This window comes from Rhipicephalus microplus, chromosome 7, assembly GCF_043290135.1.
Source record: "Rhipicephalus microplus isolate Deutch F79 chromosome 7, USDA_Rmic, whole genome shotgun sequence".
Lineage (NCBI taxonomy): Eukaryota > Metazoa > Arthropoda > Arachnida > Ixodida > Ixodidae > Rhipicephalus > Rhipicephalus microplus.
In genome coordinates this window covers 73,046,890-73,064,351 of record NC_134706.1, presented here as the reverse complement: position 1 = coordinate 73,064,351, position 17,462 = coordinate 73,046,890, and the positions used below count along the sequence as shown (strand labels likewise).

Genomic DNA, 17,462 nt, shown 5'->3' with positions numbered 1-17,462 from the left:
CAGTACAGTACCCAGCACCTCCACCAGTTACCGCCGCAAGTAGAACAGCGTGTGGGGTCTACGGACCCAGAAGACCAGCGAAGGGCCGTCCGGCAGCTCGAGGTCGCACTGGCGCTGCAAAGGCGAAAGGGGGACACCCTCAGTAACCCGAGCGGCGACGGGGCACGAAGGCCTTGAGGTCTAGGCCCGCGTGACATTAGGACTTCTAGTGTAACGTGAGATAGGGTGAACCCCACGCCCTGCGCGGCCGGAGGGAATCCCGCATGCTGGAACCCAATAAAGTTTATTCTCTCTCTCTCTCCACCAGTCTGTCGCGAGAGGAAACTATAGGCAGGAACTCGAAGTGGACGGCTGTTTACTCAGCCACAGCTGCCATTCACTTCTTCGCTCTCGTCTTCTTTTGGTTTATTATCTTCACCTATACTTTCTTTGGAATTATTGTCTGTGAGATCTCAATAATATTGTGTAAAACACGGAAAAACGAGCCCTTAGGTATTCACTTCTTTCCTTACTTCATAAACGAGGGTCTCGTACTAGCATACTTAGTGCCTTCAGGTTGTATACGAGAAACTATTGGTCAGCTGCCCAATCGTAACAAGTTCACGTGCTACGTGACGCCAAACAGGCTCAAAAGAGTGTGCTACACTCGCCGCCATGGCTACTTGTGGTGCTGACTGACACTCCCACATTTAATTAACATATAAACCCTATAAAGTGACTTGGGGAGAGCTGTCGTGGTAGCTCAGTGGTAGAGCATCGAGCGCGTCATTCGAAGGTCGAAGATTCGGATCCTGCCCATGGCAAGTTATCTTTTCTTCATATTTATATTACAATTTGGTCTAATATCTTCGCCAGTACTTTCCTTGGCATTATTGTCGGGTTGATCACATTGATATTGTGTAAAAACACGGAAAAACGAGCCTTTAGGTATTAAATTCACTTCTTTCCTTTATATATATATATATATATATATATATATATATATATATATATATATATATATATATATAAGAAATCAAGCAGACAATGATGCCAAGGTAATATAGGACAGGCTATTAGACCGACTTGTAAGATAAATGTGAGGAACCGGTTCTTTCCCACGGCAAGTTGTCTTTTCATTCACTTTTCTTTCTCCACATTTACCGCGCATAAACGGCTGGAGTAAGAGAAGAACAAAAAAAACAAAAAACAGCTGGCCTGCAGCATAGGCGTTCCTTCCTTGTCTCATTCTTTTACAAGAGCGCAGTCAATAAATGTTTTGGCGCCCCCCCTGCAGCTAGCTTGAGGTAACGCGCTGTCGTGATGAGCGTGTCCAGGCTTCCTCGTGAACGGAACCTGCAAGTCCGCCTCCGCTACAAGTATCGATCCCACCACCAGCGAACGGCGTCCAGGCCTCCACAATAGTCGCACGGAGTTACTTGACCAGTGGCGTAATACTTCGCACCCACAGTGCGCATGAGCTCCTTCCTGGGAAAGCGGTTCACACTTCACAAAGCGGGGATGGCGCAACATCCACCCCACCTTCATCTGAGCCACAAAAGGACACCATCCACGCTCCCTTGGCCATGGGCCTTCTTTCTGTAACGGCATAAATACGAGGGCATGAAGCAACTCACCTTGCTGGAATGGAGTGCAAGGCTCATTGCTGTTTTCGGCCGGATTCATCATGGCCCATGCGCGCCCAGCCACACTACTAGCAAGAATGAAGCTAGGAGGGGCTCATCCTCAAGGCTGCAGCTAAACAGCACAGCTCGTCGAGAGGACGTTCGGAATCTATCCCTCACACGAACACTGAACTCTTGTTTTTACAGCCAGTCCAGAAAGAGCACTTTCTGCCGAGTTTCAATGACAGTATCGGGGACGTGATTCCACCCCAACGTGACCACTTTCTACAGTACAAGGTCACGTCGACAGAATCAGGGATCTTACGAATGTTGTACAAACTGGACCTGCCCGTACTGCGTTACACCGACGCCATGCCACAGTTACCCACCTGTTTTCTTCCTAGGCACCCTTATGAGGCGTCAGAAAAAGCACTTTGCCTTTTGGCGCATTAGAGTTGCAGCTGTGAACCACCAGCGGGGCTAACTTCTTTGCCGCCGTTTCCATCCTCGAGCAATTGAACGCGGACATGGTTTTGGCCGCAGACAACCTATTGTGTGGTGAGGTTCAGATTATCATAGATGGCGGTGTAGTAAATCACTGCGCTCTGACCCCGAACATTTACTACCCCAATCACAATGTTTAAGCATCCCAACCATACATCTCCAGCAATACCAGCATTCTCATTCACCAGCAAGAGACACATCTTCAGACTCCATGGCAGTCATTGACCGAGTGTTCTCGCTGTGCACGGAAGTTCATGGCTGTCGAAAACAGATTTATCCAAAACTTGCCTGTGGTGTCGAGATCTGCCAGCCAGGCATTCGCCGCTGATGACGATGATGAGCAGTGCCCCCGAGCACCACAGTGCCATATGGCACTTCTTCAAGTAGCATGTGCCAGCAGGAAACCCGACACTAATCGGTCAGACGGCGACAAACTCGCAGGAAGCAGCAAGATGGTGCCTCTGTGCAACGCTGGCGTCTGCGTCGTGCGGTTCGATTTCAGAGGCCTTAATTCATATTTTATAAGGAAGCGTATATTTGCGTATATTTGCGATGTTCACACGCAAAGACAATGGCTTGCACAATGGTGGACTGGGGCCAATCTCTATCCACCTCGTAGTCTTCTCTTCCAGGCAGAGAACCTCTTCCGCTTTATGTCCCAATCTCACTATGGCTTTGTGGTACTACCTCACGGCGTTAAAACGCCGACCCGGCACTTGTCACGAAAGCGGAGTGTTGGGCGACACAAAAGGCTTCAGTCTTATGACGTGCACCACAGTATATGGTGGTGGCGTTGAGTGCGCTTCATCGACGACTCGCTGTCTCTCGTAGGTGAGGTTGGTGACCTTGCGTAGGACTTTGCATGGTCCGTCATAGCGAAATTAGAGCTTTTCTGAAAGGCTGATGTGACGACATGGGGTCCACATGAGTACTAGAGAACCGGGTGCATACAAAACATCACGGTAGTGACGATCGCACCAATTTTTCTGAGAGGCTTGAGAAAGTATGAGTCGTTCTCGGGCAATCTGTCGTGCTGCGTCGGCTGGTTCTATGGCATCGCGGACATATATGACAGGAGAGCTTGAACCAGCAGGGAGAAGTGCATCAAGAGGCAGAGAGGGTTCTATAAAGAAGGTAGAAAGGGGAAGAGCCTGCGGTGTCATGTCTGGAAAAGTTGTAAGTGAAAGTGACGTCGGGTAACGTTGCGTCCCAGTCCCGTTTGTCGAGAGAAACATACATTGACAACAAGTCAGTGATAGTGCGATTCAGGCGCTCTGTAAGTCAAATAAATTGTGGGTGGTAGGCTGTTGTGAACTTGTGGCTCTTGGAACAGCAAGGTGCGATATCTACACGCAAGAACATCTACACGCAAATGGGAAGGCACGACAGGAAGGCGGTCAGGACCATTAGGGCGCATGTTGTGGCGGTAGAAGCCCCTTCATGAAAGAAATACAAGTTCAGAAAAGTGGATGGAGTAGTGTAACTCAGGCTTTCTATGATGGGAAGTAAATCCGGGTCACGGCGTTCCTCAAAAGCGATATCAAGAAAGTCTGATATTGATAAGACGCAAGCCTTAGTAGCTCTCTCTGTGGCGTCTGGCGGATCCACTGGATACTGTAATAGGCAATCGGTGTCCTGATGTAGGTGACCAGATTTATATATGCCCGTGAAGGTGTATTCTTGAAGGCTGAGAGACCAACGACCAAGATTCTGTGGGATCTTTGAGCGACGAAAGCCAGCAGAGCGCATGATGATCGGCTACAACAGTAATACCATGGTCGAACAGGTACGGGCGAAATTTAGCGACAGCCCAAACAACAGCAAGACACTTTCTTTCGGTGATGGAATAGTTCGCGGCAGGGGACAAAATGCGGCTGGCGTGGGCGATGAAGCAGTCAGGTCTATGCTGACGCTGAGCTAAAACAGCACCAATTCCATGGCCCCTCGCGTGAGTACGAACTTCTGTCGATGCGGTCTGATTGAAGTGGGCTAATATTGGCGTAGTCTTGAGGGCTGCAATGAGTGCCGATAATGTAGCACTTTGAGGTGAATTCCAAGTAAATGGGACGTCTTCTTTTAAGTAGCTTGGTGAGAGGCCGTGCAATATCGGCGAAAATCCGAATGAAGCGGTGGAAAGAGGAGCGCAAACCAAGGAAGCTCGAAACACCCTTAGCAGAAGAGGGTACGAAAAATTAGGCCACTGTGCAAACTTTGTCAGGATCGGGCTGTACCCCAGATGCATTAACGAGGTGACCAAGTACAGTTATTTTTCGACGGCCGATATGGCATTTGGAGGAGTTCAGCTGGAGACCAGCCTTGCGGAATACATGGAGAATACTGGACAGTCGCTCAAGATGGTTTGCAAATGTCGGTGAAAACACGATTATACCATCTAAGGAGCACAAGCAAGTAGACCATTTGAAGCCGCGCAGAAGGGAATTGATCATACACTCAAAGGTAGCCGGTGCTTAGCAAAGCCCAAACGGCATTACTTCAAATTGATATAACCCATCGTGGAACAAATGCTGTTTTTTCTCTGTCCCGTGTGTCAACAGCGATCTGCCAATAACCAGATCGAAGGTCAATGGACGAGAAAAACTTTGCGCCATGAAGGTAGCCAAGAGTGTCATCTATTCTTGGTAAGGGGTAAACGTAATTCCTAGTGACCTTGTTGAGATGTCTATAGTTGACGCGAAACCGCCATGTGTTGTCCTTCTTTTTTATAAGCAAAACTGAGTATGCCCAAGGACTAAATGAGTGTTCGACGACGCCTATGGCAAGCACTTTTTCGACCTTCTTCTGGATGACAGAGCGTTCGGCAGCGGATACACGCTTAGAGCGGCGATGTTTTGGGTTGGCATCGCTGGTGTTGATGTGATGGATCACAACTGATGTCTGGGCCAAAGGTCGGCTATCAAAATCGAATATATCCGCATAGGATGTCAAGAGACGCTAGATGCCCGTGCTTCGGAGAACGAAATATCTAATGCTATCAATTTGGCAATGTCAGTGCTTGAAAGGTTGGGTGCCTTGAGCAAGTTGACGTGCGGAATAGGTTCCTCAGCAGACAGTTCCGAGATATCACACTTCTGCAACAACGACACGACGCCTAGTTTAATACCAGCAGGCAGCACGTGTGCAGAGAAACGAAAGTTCAAAAGAGACAAATAGGTCTGGTTATGGCGTACTCTGACCACGGTGTGTGGGACAGCAATGGAATGTTTTAGCACAACGTCGGTTATGAGTGAAACAACATATTCACCGTCGCGCACAGGCGGATCACACGTGAGCTGCACGTAAGTCGCCGCTTGCGGTGGATGATGCAGGAACTCGGTGGCACAAAGGCGACTTTGAGAATCACCGGCAACAGCGGCGTCAAAAAGCAGTTCCAGATGAAGAAGGCCCGTTGAGCAGTCGTTAAAGGCGTAGTGCTCAGAGAGAAAGTCGAGACCGAGAATCCCGTCATGTGGACACTACTCAAGCACGCTGAACAATACGCCGGTCTGACGACCAAAAATATACACACGATATGTGCACATGCCAAGAACGGTAGATGTGCTCCCATCGGCAAGCATTACTGCACACTTGGGAGGAGGTGTGATCACTTTTTGCAGTTTAATACAGAGAGCAGTGCTCGTGACTGAAATTTGTGTGCCATTGTCTATGAAGGCTGCAAAAGTTACGTCATCCACCAAATGGTCCGAAATATTGCCGCATGTAGGAATCGTCAACAAAGGATTTGCAGACCGAGTCGTAATGCGGCGTCACCTCCGGCAGCTGCATGGTCTAGTTTCCCGAGGTTGAGGGCCCAGGTCGTGCAGGAGACCTGGATGAAGGAATCATCGGCGAGAAAGATCGGCAGCTTTGGGGTGATTGTGACCGGCTGAACCTTCGGCCCTGAACGTTAGTAGCAGCAGGCTGGGGATCGTGCAGAGTAGAAAAGCGACAAGAGTTGCCTTCAAAGCGACGCCTTGTCGCAGTGTTGCAGGATGAAATAGACGTCCGACGATTGCGAAAGTATCGCGCAATGTGTCCGGCGCGAAAGCAGTGGAAGCAGATCGGTCAATCATCCACCGACCTCCATTGAGCAGGATTGCGGTAGCGGGAAGGGTATCGTGAGTGTATACCGTGGTCTGGTTAAGTGAAGCCGAACACTCGGTAGTGCGAACAGCGCAAATTGGTGCAGTGCCGAGATTGCCTATTTCTTGGCGAACGACCGCTTGGATGATGAAGACGGTGAAGGCGTTATTTTGAAGGCCGTCGGAAGCAACGGCTGCAGGAGCCAATGCTTCGAGTACGCGGCGAATGATCCGAGGGACATTTCTGGATTATTTAGCTTGCGTGAACTTGGCAGGTCAAAGTGGCTGCAGTACTAGGCAGACGCACAAACTGGCGGGTTATGCGATGGTTTTTGGCGTGCTCGAAGCGCTGACATTCCTGCACCACCGCGTCGACAGTGGCGCAATCTCAGAACAGAATAAAGGTATCGTCGGCAATTCCCTTTATTATTTGGGCGATTTTGTCAATTTTGCTCATGCTCTCGTCCACCTTTCGGCAGAACCCCGTTACGTCCTGCATATAACATACATAAGATTCCATCTATGTCTACACGCGGCATTTCAGGTCTTTCCTCGCGGCCTGCAGTCGCCCTGATAGCCTGCTGAACAACTCTACAAGCGTCAGTTCACCAACGTCCCAGCTGGTCAACTCCGACTCGTGCATCTCATACCAGGTGAGTGCCGTATCCCGCAAGTAAAATACAACGTTAGCCAGCATCAACGTGGCATCCCACCTATAGTATTCATTCACGTGGTTGTACAACGCGACCCAATTTTCGACATTCAACTTGTCCTTGCCTGCGCCCGAGAAGGTTCCGGGGTCTCGTGGAAGCAGGAGAATCAGAAGAGGCAGCTGCTGCTGCTGCTGCGGCTGCTGTTGCTTTGGGGGCGGGGGGGAGGGGGTAGACTTTTCAGCCATTGCAGGAAAATGAAGGCGGAGACCACTCCGAGGTTCCATGTTGGTTTGCTGAGAGAGCCAGGTAGGCGTATCCAGCACCTCCCCCGATAATCTTACAAGAAAACTTACATTTGCGGATATTTGCGATGTTCACACGCGACGACAATGGCTGGCACACAGGCGGATTGGGGCGAGTTTGTTTGCTTGTTTGTTTGTAGTCTCTTATCTATAGCTCATACCCACTCTGGGGGAGTGGCCAAAAGAACATATAGTCTCATATGAACGATAACTGCATTATTGCTTACAGCGAAAAAAAAGGGGAGAGGAGCTGTATAGACAGTATGTCAAGAGAAAAGAAACAAACCAAAGATTTAGATAGTGAGAAAAAAGAATCAACAAGAAAGTAGACACTAATAGCTATAACTTGATTTTGGGAGCCGACCAGACAGCTGGTTTTGCCAAACCCGATTAATTTGGTATGTCACGGATTTATACAGATTTGAAAATTACTTTTCGACCATTTTTTTTCAGCACCTGTTAACGTAGGCTTTATGCTGGAAAACGTTTAGAGTCTTGAATAAAGTTACACACCGCATCGAAAGCATCTCTGTGGCAATTTCCCAAAACAGAGGCACCAAAGTTTAGAACATTTTCTGTGGTTAAACTTAAACCTAGCTTTGCAAAAGGAATATCTAAAAGTCTTTTCTTAACTAATGCATAGTTCCGACATGAGCCAAAATAATGTTCAATGGTTTCCGATTCTTCGCAAAACGGTCAAAGGGGGGAAAGTGTCAGACCAGCTCTGTGTAAATAAAAATTTAATGGGGGGACACGGCACCGGAATCTGGAGATTATAATTTCAAGTTTTTTTGACGGACTCCACTGGGGTTTCCATGGAAATTTGAGGTGCTGATAATCTGTCCATTGTGTTATATTTTGTAAACTATCCGTAAAAATAGCAAATTGCCTATATCTAACCCCTGATAAGTATTCTAACTCAGGAAGTACTAAAATTACTGGTCCATCGAGTGATGCTCGTGCCAAAGCATCTGCCAATTCATTTAATTGTAATCCGCAGTAACCTGGTACCCACACTAATTTGGGGAGTTTTAAATCCACCTCGTAGTCTTCTCTTCCAGTCACAGGCCCTCTACCAACTTATGCCCCGATCCCACCACTGCTTTGTGGCAATATGAACGTGATATGGAGTCACCAGAGAGCGTCCTTCCTTCTTGATAGAATTGGAGAGTAAGACTGCAGCCCGAAGGCCTTGGCGTTATACCATGGAGGTCGCGTCTCGCACCCTGTACGAACTCACAAGCATGTTTCGTTGGGCAAGTACGTGCATGCCCAGCACGTCAACATCTGAAAGCACGGCTTACACTTAAGCCCGAAACAGCGACAGTGTATTCTGCTGCTAGACGTGCGACAACCGTCTCGACATAGCCAGTGGCACCCACTGGAGTCCTCATTCCCCGACTTCCAAAGTACGTCGCTGCGAGGCCGAGGTCGACCGCGGCCATACAGTCATTGTCGCCCCTTATAATGTTTGGCAGCAAGGAAAGAAAAGTCACTGCGCAACAGAGACTTGCTGCGGCACCCCGCCAAAGCCATTGCCTGCCCCCACAAAGTTCTGAATCTCGGCAAGATAGCCCGCAGCGTTGGCAAGATGAACCACCGCGGTGGGCTCAGTGCTGCCCACCACAGACGATTTGGGCAGGTAATCATGTTACGTTGCAGTCAAGGCTGAATTTAAGGATGACAGCTCCGCTGGGCTCTGGAATGAGTGCATACCCGGCTTGAGAAAGGGACAAACGAAGTCAGAAAAATCAGCAAGGACGGTTTTTACGTGTCATTCCTCTAATAAATAACTATATATATATATATATATATATATATATATATATATATATATATATATATATATATATAGCTATGCAAAGTTATGCAAAGTGCATTACACACGGTCATAAAGACATAGAACATCGAAGTAATTATGATGAGAGTGATAATTCCCGAGCTTTCTTAAAGCGTATACCCAATTGATGAATGCTAGGGAACGTGTTCCAAACAGACTGTTGGAAACAGTGACAGAGAAAAACAAAGAAAAAAAATTCAGAAAGAGAGAGAGAGAGAGAAACTCGAAAATAAAAAAAAAACAGAAAAAGAGAGAGTTCGAAATTTCGAGAAAAAAGCACGTTTTCCAAAGAGAAAGAAATAGAAAGGAAAAGAGATAGAGAATGGAATAAATAAAAATCGACAAGGAAGACAAGAAAGTAGAAAGACGGGGAAAAACAGAAAAAAACGCCACCAATCTGCTACGCAATTAGTTCAGCCTTGCAACCTACGCTCATTCCTTTCTGTGTTTTTTAAATCGCCAAGCAGGCACCACCGCTGCGAAAAAAGTAACTGTTCAGTGGAAATATGCCAGGCGCTGGCTAGCATATCGCCTACAGGTTTTCAACTTGCGTGGGTGAGATGTCCATCCGAAGTACTTCTTTGTCTTATTTCCTGTTTTTCTCTACGCTTGTGAGCTGCATCTTCCTGCACTCGTGGTGTGCTATTCATTGTTCCTTAAGCGACGCAAGTAATTTCCTTCATCAAACTGATGCCGCTGCGTCCTTGCAGTCATTCTAGCGGCTGCACAAACACCTCCCCAAGTTTTTATATAAAGTTGCACAAAAATTGGTGCACCTACACTCATATTGGCCAGTTTCATACACTAAAAAGAGTGCTTTGCTCCCCCCCCCCCCCAAAAAAAAAGAAAAATGTTTACAAACGTTCTCGGAAGGCAGGCCAAACAGGGCGCTTTCCACTTCAAGGGAGCAAAGCCTCCCCCCCCCCCTTTTTTTAGTAACTGCAGGAGTACTCGCGCCATGTGCAAATGACCCACCATGCCTGCATATACGAGTTTTCAAGCGGCGCCGTAAAGTGGTGTGGTACACGCATGCTGACTCAGTCCGTGAACTCAAATCTTGTGTGTTTGTTGTCAATTTTCTGAAATTTATTTCTGAACGCAATGCTTGCATGCCGATTTTACTTCTAATCACATACCTGCGCAAAGTGAAAATATTCTAGCTAAGTCCACTAAAATTCGATTTTCTTATTGTGCAAAAATCAACTGTTGCTCCCTTTAAGATATAACCGCAGGGAAAAGGGAGTACTAGTGCGTTCCTCCATAGTTTCTCTAAAAATGGAGGAATGGGTGTGGCAGGTTAGCTACTCCTCTAAATGAGATACCATGAACACCTTTTTTCCCTTTACTTCTAAGAGTGTATTAGCAACCGCTCATTGGCAACGCACTTTCGGTGAGGGAAGTCTTCGCCAGCACCAGTGTTGCTCCAGTAAAGATGCAGCCATACATTGCCGCAAGGTTCTCCAGGCTGTTCCTCAGGTGGGCGCACACGCGATCCCCCGGACCAATGCGTTGCTGTTGGAAACCCACGGCAAAGCGCTTCATGAGCGCTAATAACTCCGCTCTAGTTGATTTGATTGAACCTTCAATCTGCGTGAAATCAAATTTCAGGCCCATATCAATCATCGCAGGGGGAGTTCGTTCATAGTCACTAAAAATACGGTCAAAATAGGCATGCAGAACAACGTTTTATGCCTTTAACGTCGTAACTGCTGGCAGAATGGGTATCTGGCATAAATCCGAAACACTTAAAACCGAAGATATGCCAGACAAGTAACGACATATATATAAATTTTTATTAAAGGTAAACATATTTGCAGATCTGTCTGGCTGGGTAAAATTATACGAATAATCAGACTGTCAAGGTACACTCAGTTTACAGTTTTTAACAATAAAAACTGACCCTGCGCTTTGAGGCCCCTTCGGTCTCTTCCTCAGAGGGTGCTTGTCCAGCCAGTTCCGAAGCTAGCAAATTTTCTTAGTGATTCTCTCTCTCTCTAATCTAGCTTTCAGTCTATGGCGAGTTTTTCCAATGTGTACATGACCACAGAGAAGCCCAAATCAGTGTACAAGTCACTTTGTTCACGTGCTTTACAGTAAAGCTATCTTGGTCATTTTTTTCAACAGCCTCTCTTAAGCTATACTACCAATGCTATTCATTTTTTAAGATCAGAGAAAACAACATAACACTTGCTGCAGAGTTGAAACCAAGCTGGCAAAAAAAGATCACGTGTGACAAAAGAAAAAAACAAGGTTGCACCGCATACGCCATCGTTTGTACAATGCACACCAGTAGTATAAGGTTTTGTTGTTCCTGTGATTATGTGTACACTGAAAAAACAAATCGGCCGTTGTTTAAATGTAAGGTCAGAACACCAGCATTCACTATAAAGCAACGCGTACCCACATGTCGCCCGACACGGTGCATAACGCAGATGCACGCATAAATTTTGTGACAGTTGTTTCTTCAGGCATAAAAATGAAACTACAAGAAACATTGTTTAGTTTCATCACTATAAGGGGCCCTGAAACACTTTTTCGAGCAACCACGGAATAAATTCACTGGAAGAGCTCATTTCCTTACGAAGTCACCGCCATAAAAATTTTAAGAATCCATCCAGTGCGAGTGAGTTACAAAGATTTGTGGCATGCTGCAATAGCGTTCTCTCTTCTTTTGTCACGTCGAAAGTACTGGAAGCTAAGCAAGGAGGGTTGGCAAGGGCAAAAAAACCACGTCACTCGCACCTTTTAGCTTTGAACACTTTCTGCTTTTTTTTTTAATGCGTGGCTTTTTCAGTATGATTGCGCACGTGCGTGGACATGTAGTGGCCTCCCGCGGAGATCTCTGTAATGAACGAGTGCGCCATGTTCAAATCAGCCAATGGCTGTTGATGAGCTGACTGGGCTTGATGCCGTGATTTGTCGAAAGTAGAGAAAGCTATTTTTAGCTGACTCTGATCATTTATTGTGAATTCCAGGCCACGTGGTGCGCTATAATATTCGGCTCGCGTATTGTCGGGAGCCTCTACTACCGATCAGCAGTGTTTTCCGACAAAAAGTGTTGCAGGGCCCCTTTAACAAAAAAGGCAAACAATGTGTATGCATGTTCTCAGCAGCAATGAAGGACAAATAAATTTTTTGTTCAATCACTTCAGCCCTTAGTACGTTGCGCGCATGTTAACACTTTTTTTTCGAGCTGTTTCTGATCTTTGTTCAAAGACGTCTTTCTTTAGCGTTTGGCTATCAATCATGTACAAGAATGTGGCACTTGCTCGTGGTTTCAATTTTGTGCGTTCTTTCTAAAAAGGTATTTGTGAAAATGCATTTCGTGACACATGTTGCGCACTGGTTTTTTTGCGCTGCCCATTTTAAAAATACATCACCACTTACAACTAGCCCCAAGCTTCAATATTAAGAATGTATTCCTATTATTCGGCATCTACCACCACCGCATTAACGTAATCACCGATGACTCGTATCCTTTGTTCTATAGCCGAACGACACTGTAGGTCAGCTACGAAACACAAGGTATTTCTTATCGATGAACATCATGACAGGCTACTGGCAAACTTAAGGTCATACAGACAGATTGAGAAGAAACCGCGCTGGCGACACTAGATGTACTGTTTGAGCGTAAGGTCATGTCATTCAGTATTTGTTCGGCGCCTGCGATTTTAGAACGTACTGCATCTGTACAATGCACTAATCGACGCCCTACAGGTAGGCCTGAACTACCATTTTTGATTGGTCTACTCAAGACGTCCTCGTTTTTTCTGATATTCTGACTACTACGTAAATTGTCTTCAGATGACGTTACAGGCCATAAATCTGTGGGTCCCACACTGAAAACAAAGAAGCATCATTTCACGTATGAAAGCTGCTGTCCCTGGGATATGTCCTGAGTCAGTCTAAAGTTTGGCCGTATCCACAAAACTCATTCATCGCGAACTTCCCTGCACCAAGCAAAACTAGAAGCTAAAAGGCATGAGAACGACCTAATGGAGGCCCTGATGACATGCACATACACATAGAAGTTGTGAATAAATATTTGGATATAATAAATGCTTCTTGTGAGAAGTCCTACAGATAGAAAAAAAATGAGGAGCTAAAACAACACCTGTAGTCACCACATGTTCTTCCTCGCTGCGACAAAGCCGGAACCGAAACTCTCGCCCACCCAAGCAATGTATAACTCAGGCAATCAATTGTTTTTATATTGTAATTTACTACAAACTATTTTGACATTCATGTACAGCAAATAAATACACAGCCTAGCGATTGACGTACGAAATCCCACTTGTCTGAAGCGCCCAGCTGGGCCGTTTCAGCTGTCGTTTTCTCTGAACTTTCCAAACACCGCCGTATGTTCTACCTAACAGAATTATGCTGAATACTAAGTCCTTTAACTCAAGTGCGAACGGAAGTGTGTAGCTAACGGGAGATAATAGCGGTAGAGAAAAACAGCGTGCGCAGGCATGCGCTCCACGGCTCAAGACAAGTGCGATTCCGTCCGTACGCAGCATTGCTACGCATCAACATCTTTCTTCAAGACTGTGGCGAAACTTCGGTCCGATGTTCTCGAAAATGCACAGCGTGAAGTATTAAAAGCTGCCGTTCACCAGGCCTTGCAATGCAGCGTGAAAAGATATAATGAAATAACTCACAAATGCCACCCGTTCCGGATTTCTGGATAGAGCTTCCTCGATGACGGTGTAGGCTGAACAAGAAGGAATATCCGTGCTGGGAAAAGGAGAGTACACAACTCCGTCTTGTATGCGGGCTTTCATCGTGAGTTAGCGCTTGCACGAATTCTGCAATAGTACACCCGTATTCTGGAACGTTCGTTTGCACAACGCATTACCTTCACTTGAGAAAGTCGATGGGAGCGCCGTCTCTAGGCAGAGCAAGCCACTGCATATCAGCGATAGTCTGCAGCGATTCTTGAGAAGCGAAGCGTCATTTTCAGTCGAACGACGGCGCAGAGCTTAGCTCTGTGAAGCGAAGGACAGAATTTGACGCGAGGAGCGTTCGTGAACACGGGGGAGAGTGAATCGACAGACACTGAAGGCGAAAGAACGAAGCCCGGTGGCGAGAAGAAATACAAACAGCAGTTATTTGGTTTCGCGATGGCCTCACGGCGGAACTAAACTTCAGACTCAGCTTTCATGTCTTGCTTGTGTAGGCTACAGTGATAACACGCCCAACAAAGCTGATTCCCTTATCGTGGTTTGGACGTGGATTGCTCTCCTTCAATCAGCCTTATCAAAGGCGCTTCGCAACGCTGTTTTACTGAAAAAAAAAGTTTCTGTCTGCCAACATTGGGTTGGTGTAGTACGAAAAAACGGTCGCTTTAATGCTCCCTAGTCTGAATTTTTTTCGCTGTTAATGTTCCAACTCTATTAGAAATAGAACTCCTAAAATGTTAAATTCGCATCGAAACGTACACCAAGCAGAGGCGACTCATTGCTTTACTCATGCAGGGGCGTGAACGTAAGGGTTTTGCTTAGAAGAAATAACAATCACGGTATTGAAATCAAATTAAATTTTTACTGAACAAGCAGTTCATATTCACGTACAAAAAAAAAACAAATACGTCTAAAGATGTGAGCGGAGTGATTGCGTGATGTCGACGTGGAAAGATGCAGAATACTCAAACTCCAGGAAACTACACCGATGTCTGCTTGTTGTTTGACAAGATTTTTATTCTCGGTCTTTTTTAACACTTGCAAAAGCCGCAAATATCACTTTGATGAAACAATTACTGCTGACAGAGGCAACATTGAGTGAGCTTAAGCAGACTTTAGAAATATCTGAACTATTCTTACTAAAGAAATTTTTACGCCGAGCTACCTGCCAGGGTAGTCTAGAGGTTATGGCACTGAACTGCTGATGCGAATGTGGCGGGATCAAATTCTAGCCACGGCGACTGCTTTTTCGATAGAGGCGAAAATGTTTTACACCCGTGTATTTAGCTTTGGGTGCACGTTTTCCATCGAGGCGGCGGCCACATTTTCTATCCAGGCGAAACACAGGATTACCGTTCACTTACAGAGGTTGGAGAACACCAGGTGGTCAAAAATTCCTTAACCCTCTACTTGAGCGTCCTCCATAATCATGTCGTTGTTTTTGGCCGTGAAACTACTACAGTTATTTATAATAAATAGTGCGAACTTTTTCCAGCTCGATTCACGAGAGACAGAAGTTACACGAGGCATATGCATTTGCTAGAGATAGCTGAACGGCCAGATTCACCTGCATCTTTTTTACTTGTCAGTCGATTCTTTTGACCCCATTTCACAATGTGTGACAAATTTTCCCGACGAAGCATACATCTGTGTTGATGCTTTGCGTTACAACGAAATTGATGGATTGTACGGGACTGCAACGACTAGTCTAGCATAGGACATATCCAACCTTAACGCATAGCGTTCGCGCACGCTCTGTGTCTCTCCCGCACTCACATGTGCTTATCTGGTATTTAAGTGTGGCTTATGTTCGTAAATCGCGTGGTCAGTACCCACACACGGCGTGCCACTGACGGCCGGAAGATGCGCCTCGGTATTAGAATATGCCGGCGCAACGCCAGGCATGATATGAATGAAAGTTTCGAAGCGATTTCTCTGAAACGAAGTGCTTTCATTCGTGCGTCACTATAACGTCTTGCGAAACGAGCTTCTCGCGTTCTTTTACGCGAAAATTTGCTTTCTTTGCATAGTTATTTAAAACAAAACACTGGTCTCAGGCGTGTTGATCAACGGTAACAGTTTGTTGAAGAAACGTTGGTTTTCAATACAAATAATCAGGGTATATATGCGTCGGTTATTTGATTGATATGTGGGGTTCAACGTTCCAAAACCACTATATAATTATGAGAGACGCCGTAGTGGAGGGCTCCGGAAATTTCGACCACCTGGAGTTCTTTAACGTGCACCCAAATCTGAGTACACGGGCCTACAACATTTCCGCCTCCATCGGAAATGCAGCCGCCGCAGCCGGGAATCGAACCCGCGACCTTCGGGTCAGCAGCCGAGTACCTTAGCCACTAGAGCACCGCGGCGGGGCGATATGCGTCGGTTATTCTCAAAACACCAGGTTGCTTTTCGCTCCTCTTTACTTTACTTGACATCTGTCCTGGTGCAAATGAAGGTGTCGCTGGTTTCAGATGTCTCACTGCTCGTGGTGGAAAGACCGAGAGCGGTGTTCGCCCTGTCAACAAGACGGTGGGCCTTAGACATTTTGTTTAGTTGAGCAAGATGACATAGAAAAGGAGCAGAGTGGCATCCAACCAAAAGAGCCTAGCCATTTGCGGTTGTTGTTTTAAAGAGGCTCACATTATCTTGTGCTGCAAGTGTGTTGCCTTGCGAGTTATTACAAAAGTTAATGTTTCCATGCTGTGTTTTACCCTATAGCGGAAACAAACATAGTTTTTAACATGCTTTTTACTGCTTATTTGTTGTGAGTGCTCGTCACGTCTCTGTAAATCTCTTAGTCAGCAGCTTTTGCAAACTTTTATTACGAGTATGTTTTTTCATCATATTATCATTTGCTTTTCAGGTATCACTCTTCAGGGGGCTCACACTGAAGAATCATGACTACAATGAAATCACCGGTCTGATGCCTTATTTCATCACCATTTTTCTATTTATCCACTAGGATTACATAGGTACATGATGTAAATATCTGCAGTTTTTTTTTTGCATGAAATCACACAATGCACATGATAAACACACATATTGGTTGGCTATGCTCATACAAGAACGCAAAGCATGATTACCTCAACTGGTTCATCGGAAATTACAGACCATTTTTTATGCTTTCTATATTACTCTGTGGAAAAAGCTGTACTCTTTTGAGGAGTTTTATTAAAGTATTGATAAAACTAAACTATTATTACTTGTCGTCACTCGGTGTAACGGTAAGTATTATTGCATTTGCTTAGAATGAATACTTCACTATTTCCAACACTAGTCACGTAAAAGAAGAGCATGGTTCGAATAAGTACCCCACAATTGTGGTAGAGTCGCTTGATGCTTCGATTGGTGTGACCTGGCCCGCGTAGGAGTGTTGCCGGCCAGAACCACCTTACTGCTCTCAGAGGCGATGATGTCATACTTTGAATACGAGTCATTTTACTCTTCGTAACAGGATCATGAGACTCTGCTAAAGCCTACCGTCTCTTACCCACAAAAATTCACTGCGAGTCTTTATAGTCGTATTCGGGGCAAGACAGAACACCTCGAAAAGAGTCACATGCTATTTCTTATGCTGTACTTTGCAGTTCACAGCCTTTTCAGAGGGTTGCACTCTGTCCTTAGCAGGCAGTACTTTTGCTGCTTCTTGATTTAGTCACATGGCCATAATCGACGCTAATGAACGGTAATTGATTATCTTCTATCAAATGGAATATGAGAACGCTCCTCGTACGAACTTTCTTTTCAAGGGTGACAATAGATCAACTCATAACTAAGTAGTCAGCTTGGGTG

The 17,462-nt window shown here is 45.8% G+C and overlaps 1 protein-coding gene across 2 annotated transcripts in view; it reads right to left on the bottom strand.

The window, feature by feature from the left end:
* LOC119180084 (putative 4-coumarate--CoA ligase 1) overlaps positions 1-14,109 on the bottom strand; it is a 47,623-nt gene extending 33,514 nt beyond the window's left edge. Inside the window, exons 1-2 of one of the 2 annotated variants that reach the window (XM_075869273.1) lie at positions 13,644-14,109; positions 10,368-10,569 (exon numbers count right to left, since the gene is read on the bottom strand). In XM_075869273.1, coding sequence (XP_075725388.1) covers positions 10,368-10,569; positions 13,644-13,766 — 325 coding nt within the window. In that variant the 5' untranslated portion in view covers positions 13,767-14,109. The remainder of the gene's footprint in view (positions 1-10,367; positions 10,570-13,643) is intronic. The other variant, XM_075869274.1, reaches the window with a different exon arrangement.
* Positions 14,110-17,462: the final 3,353 nt, after the last annotated feature.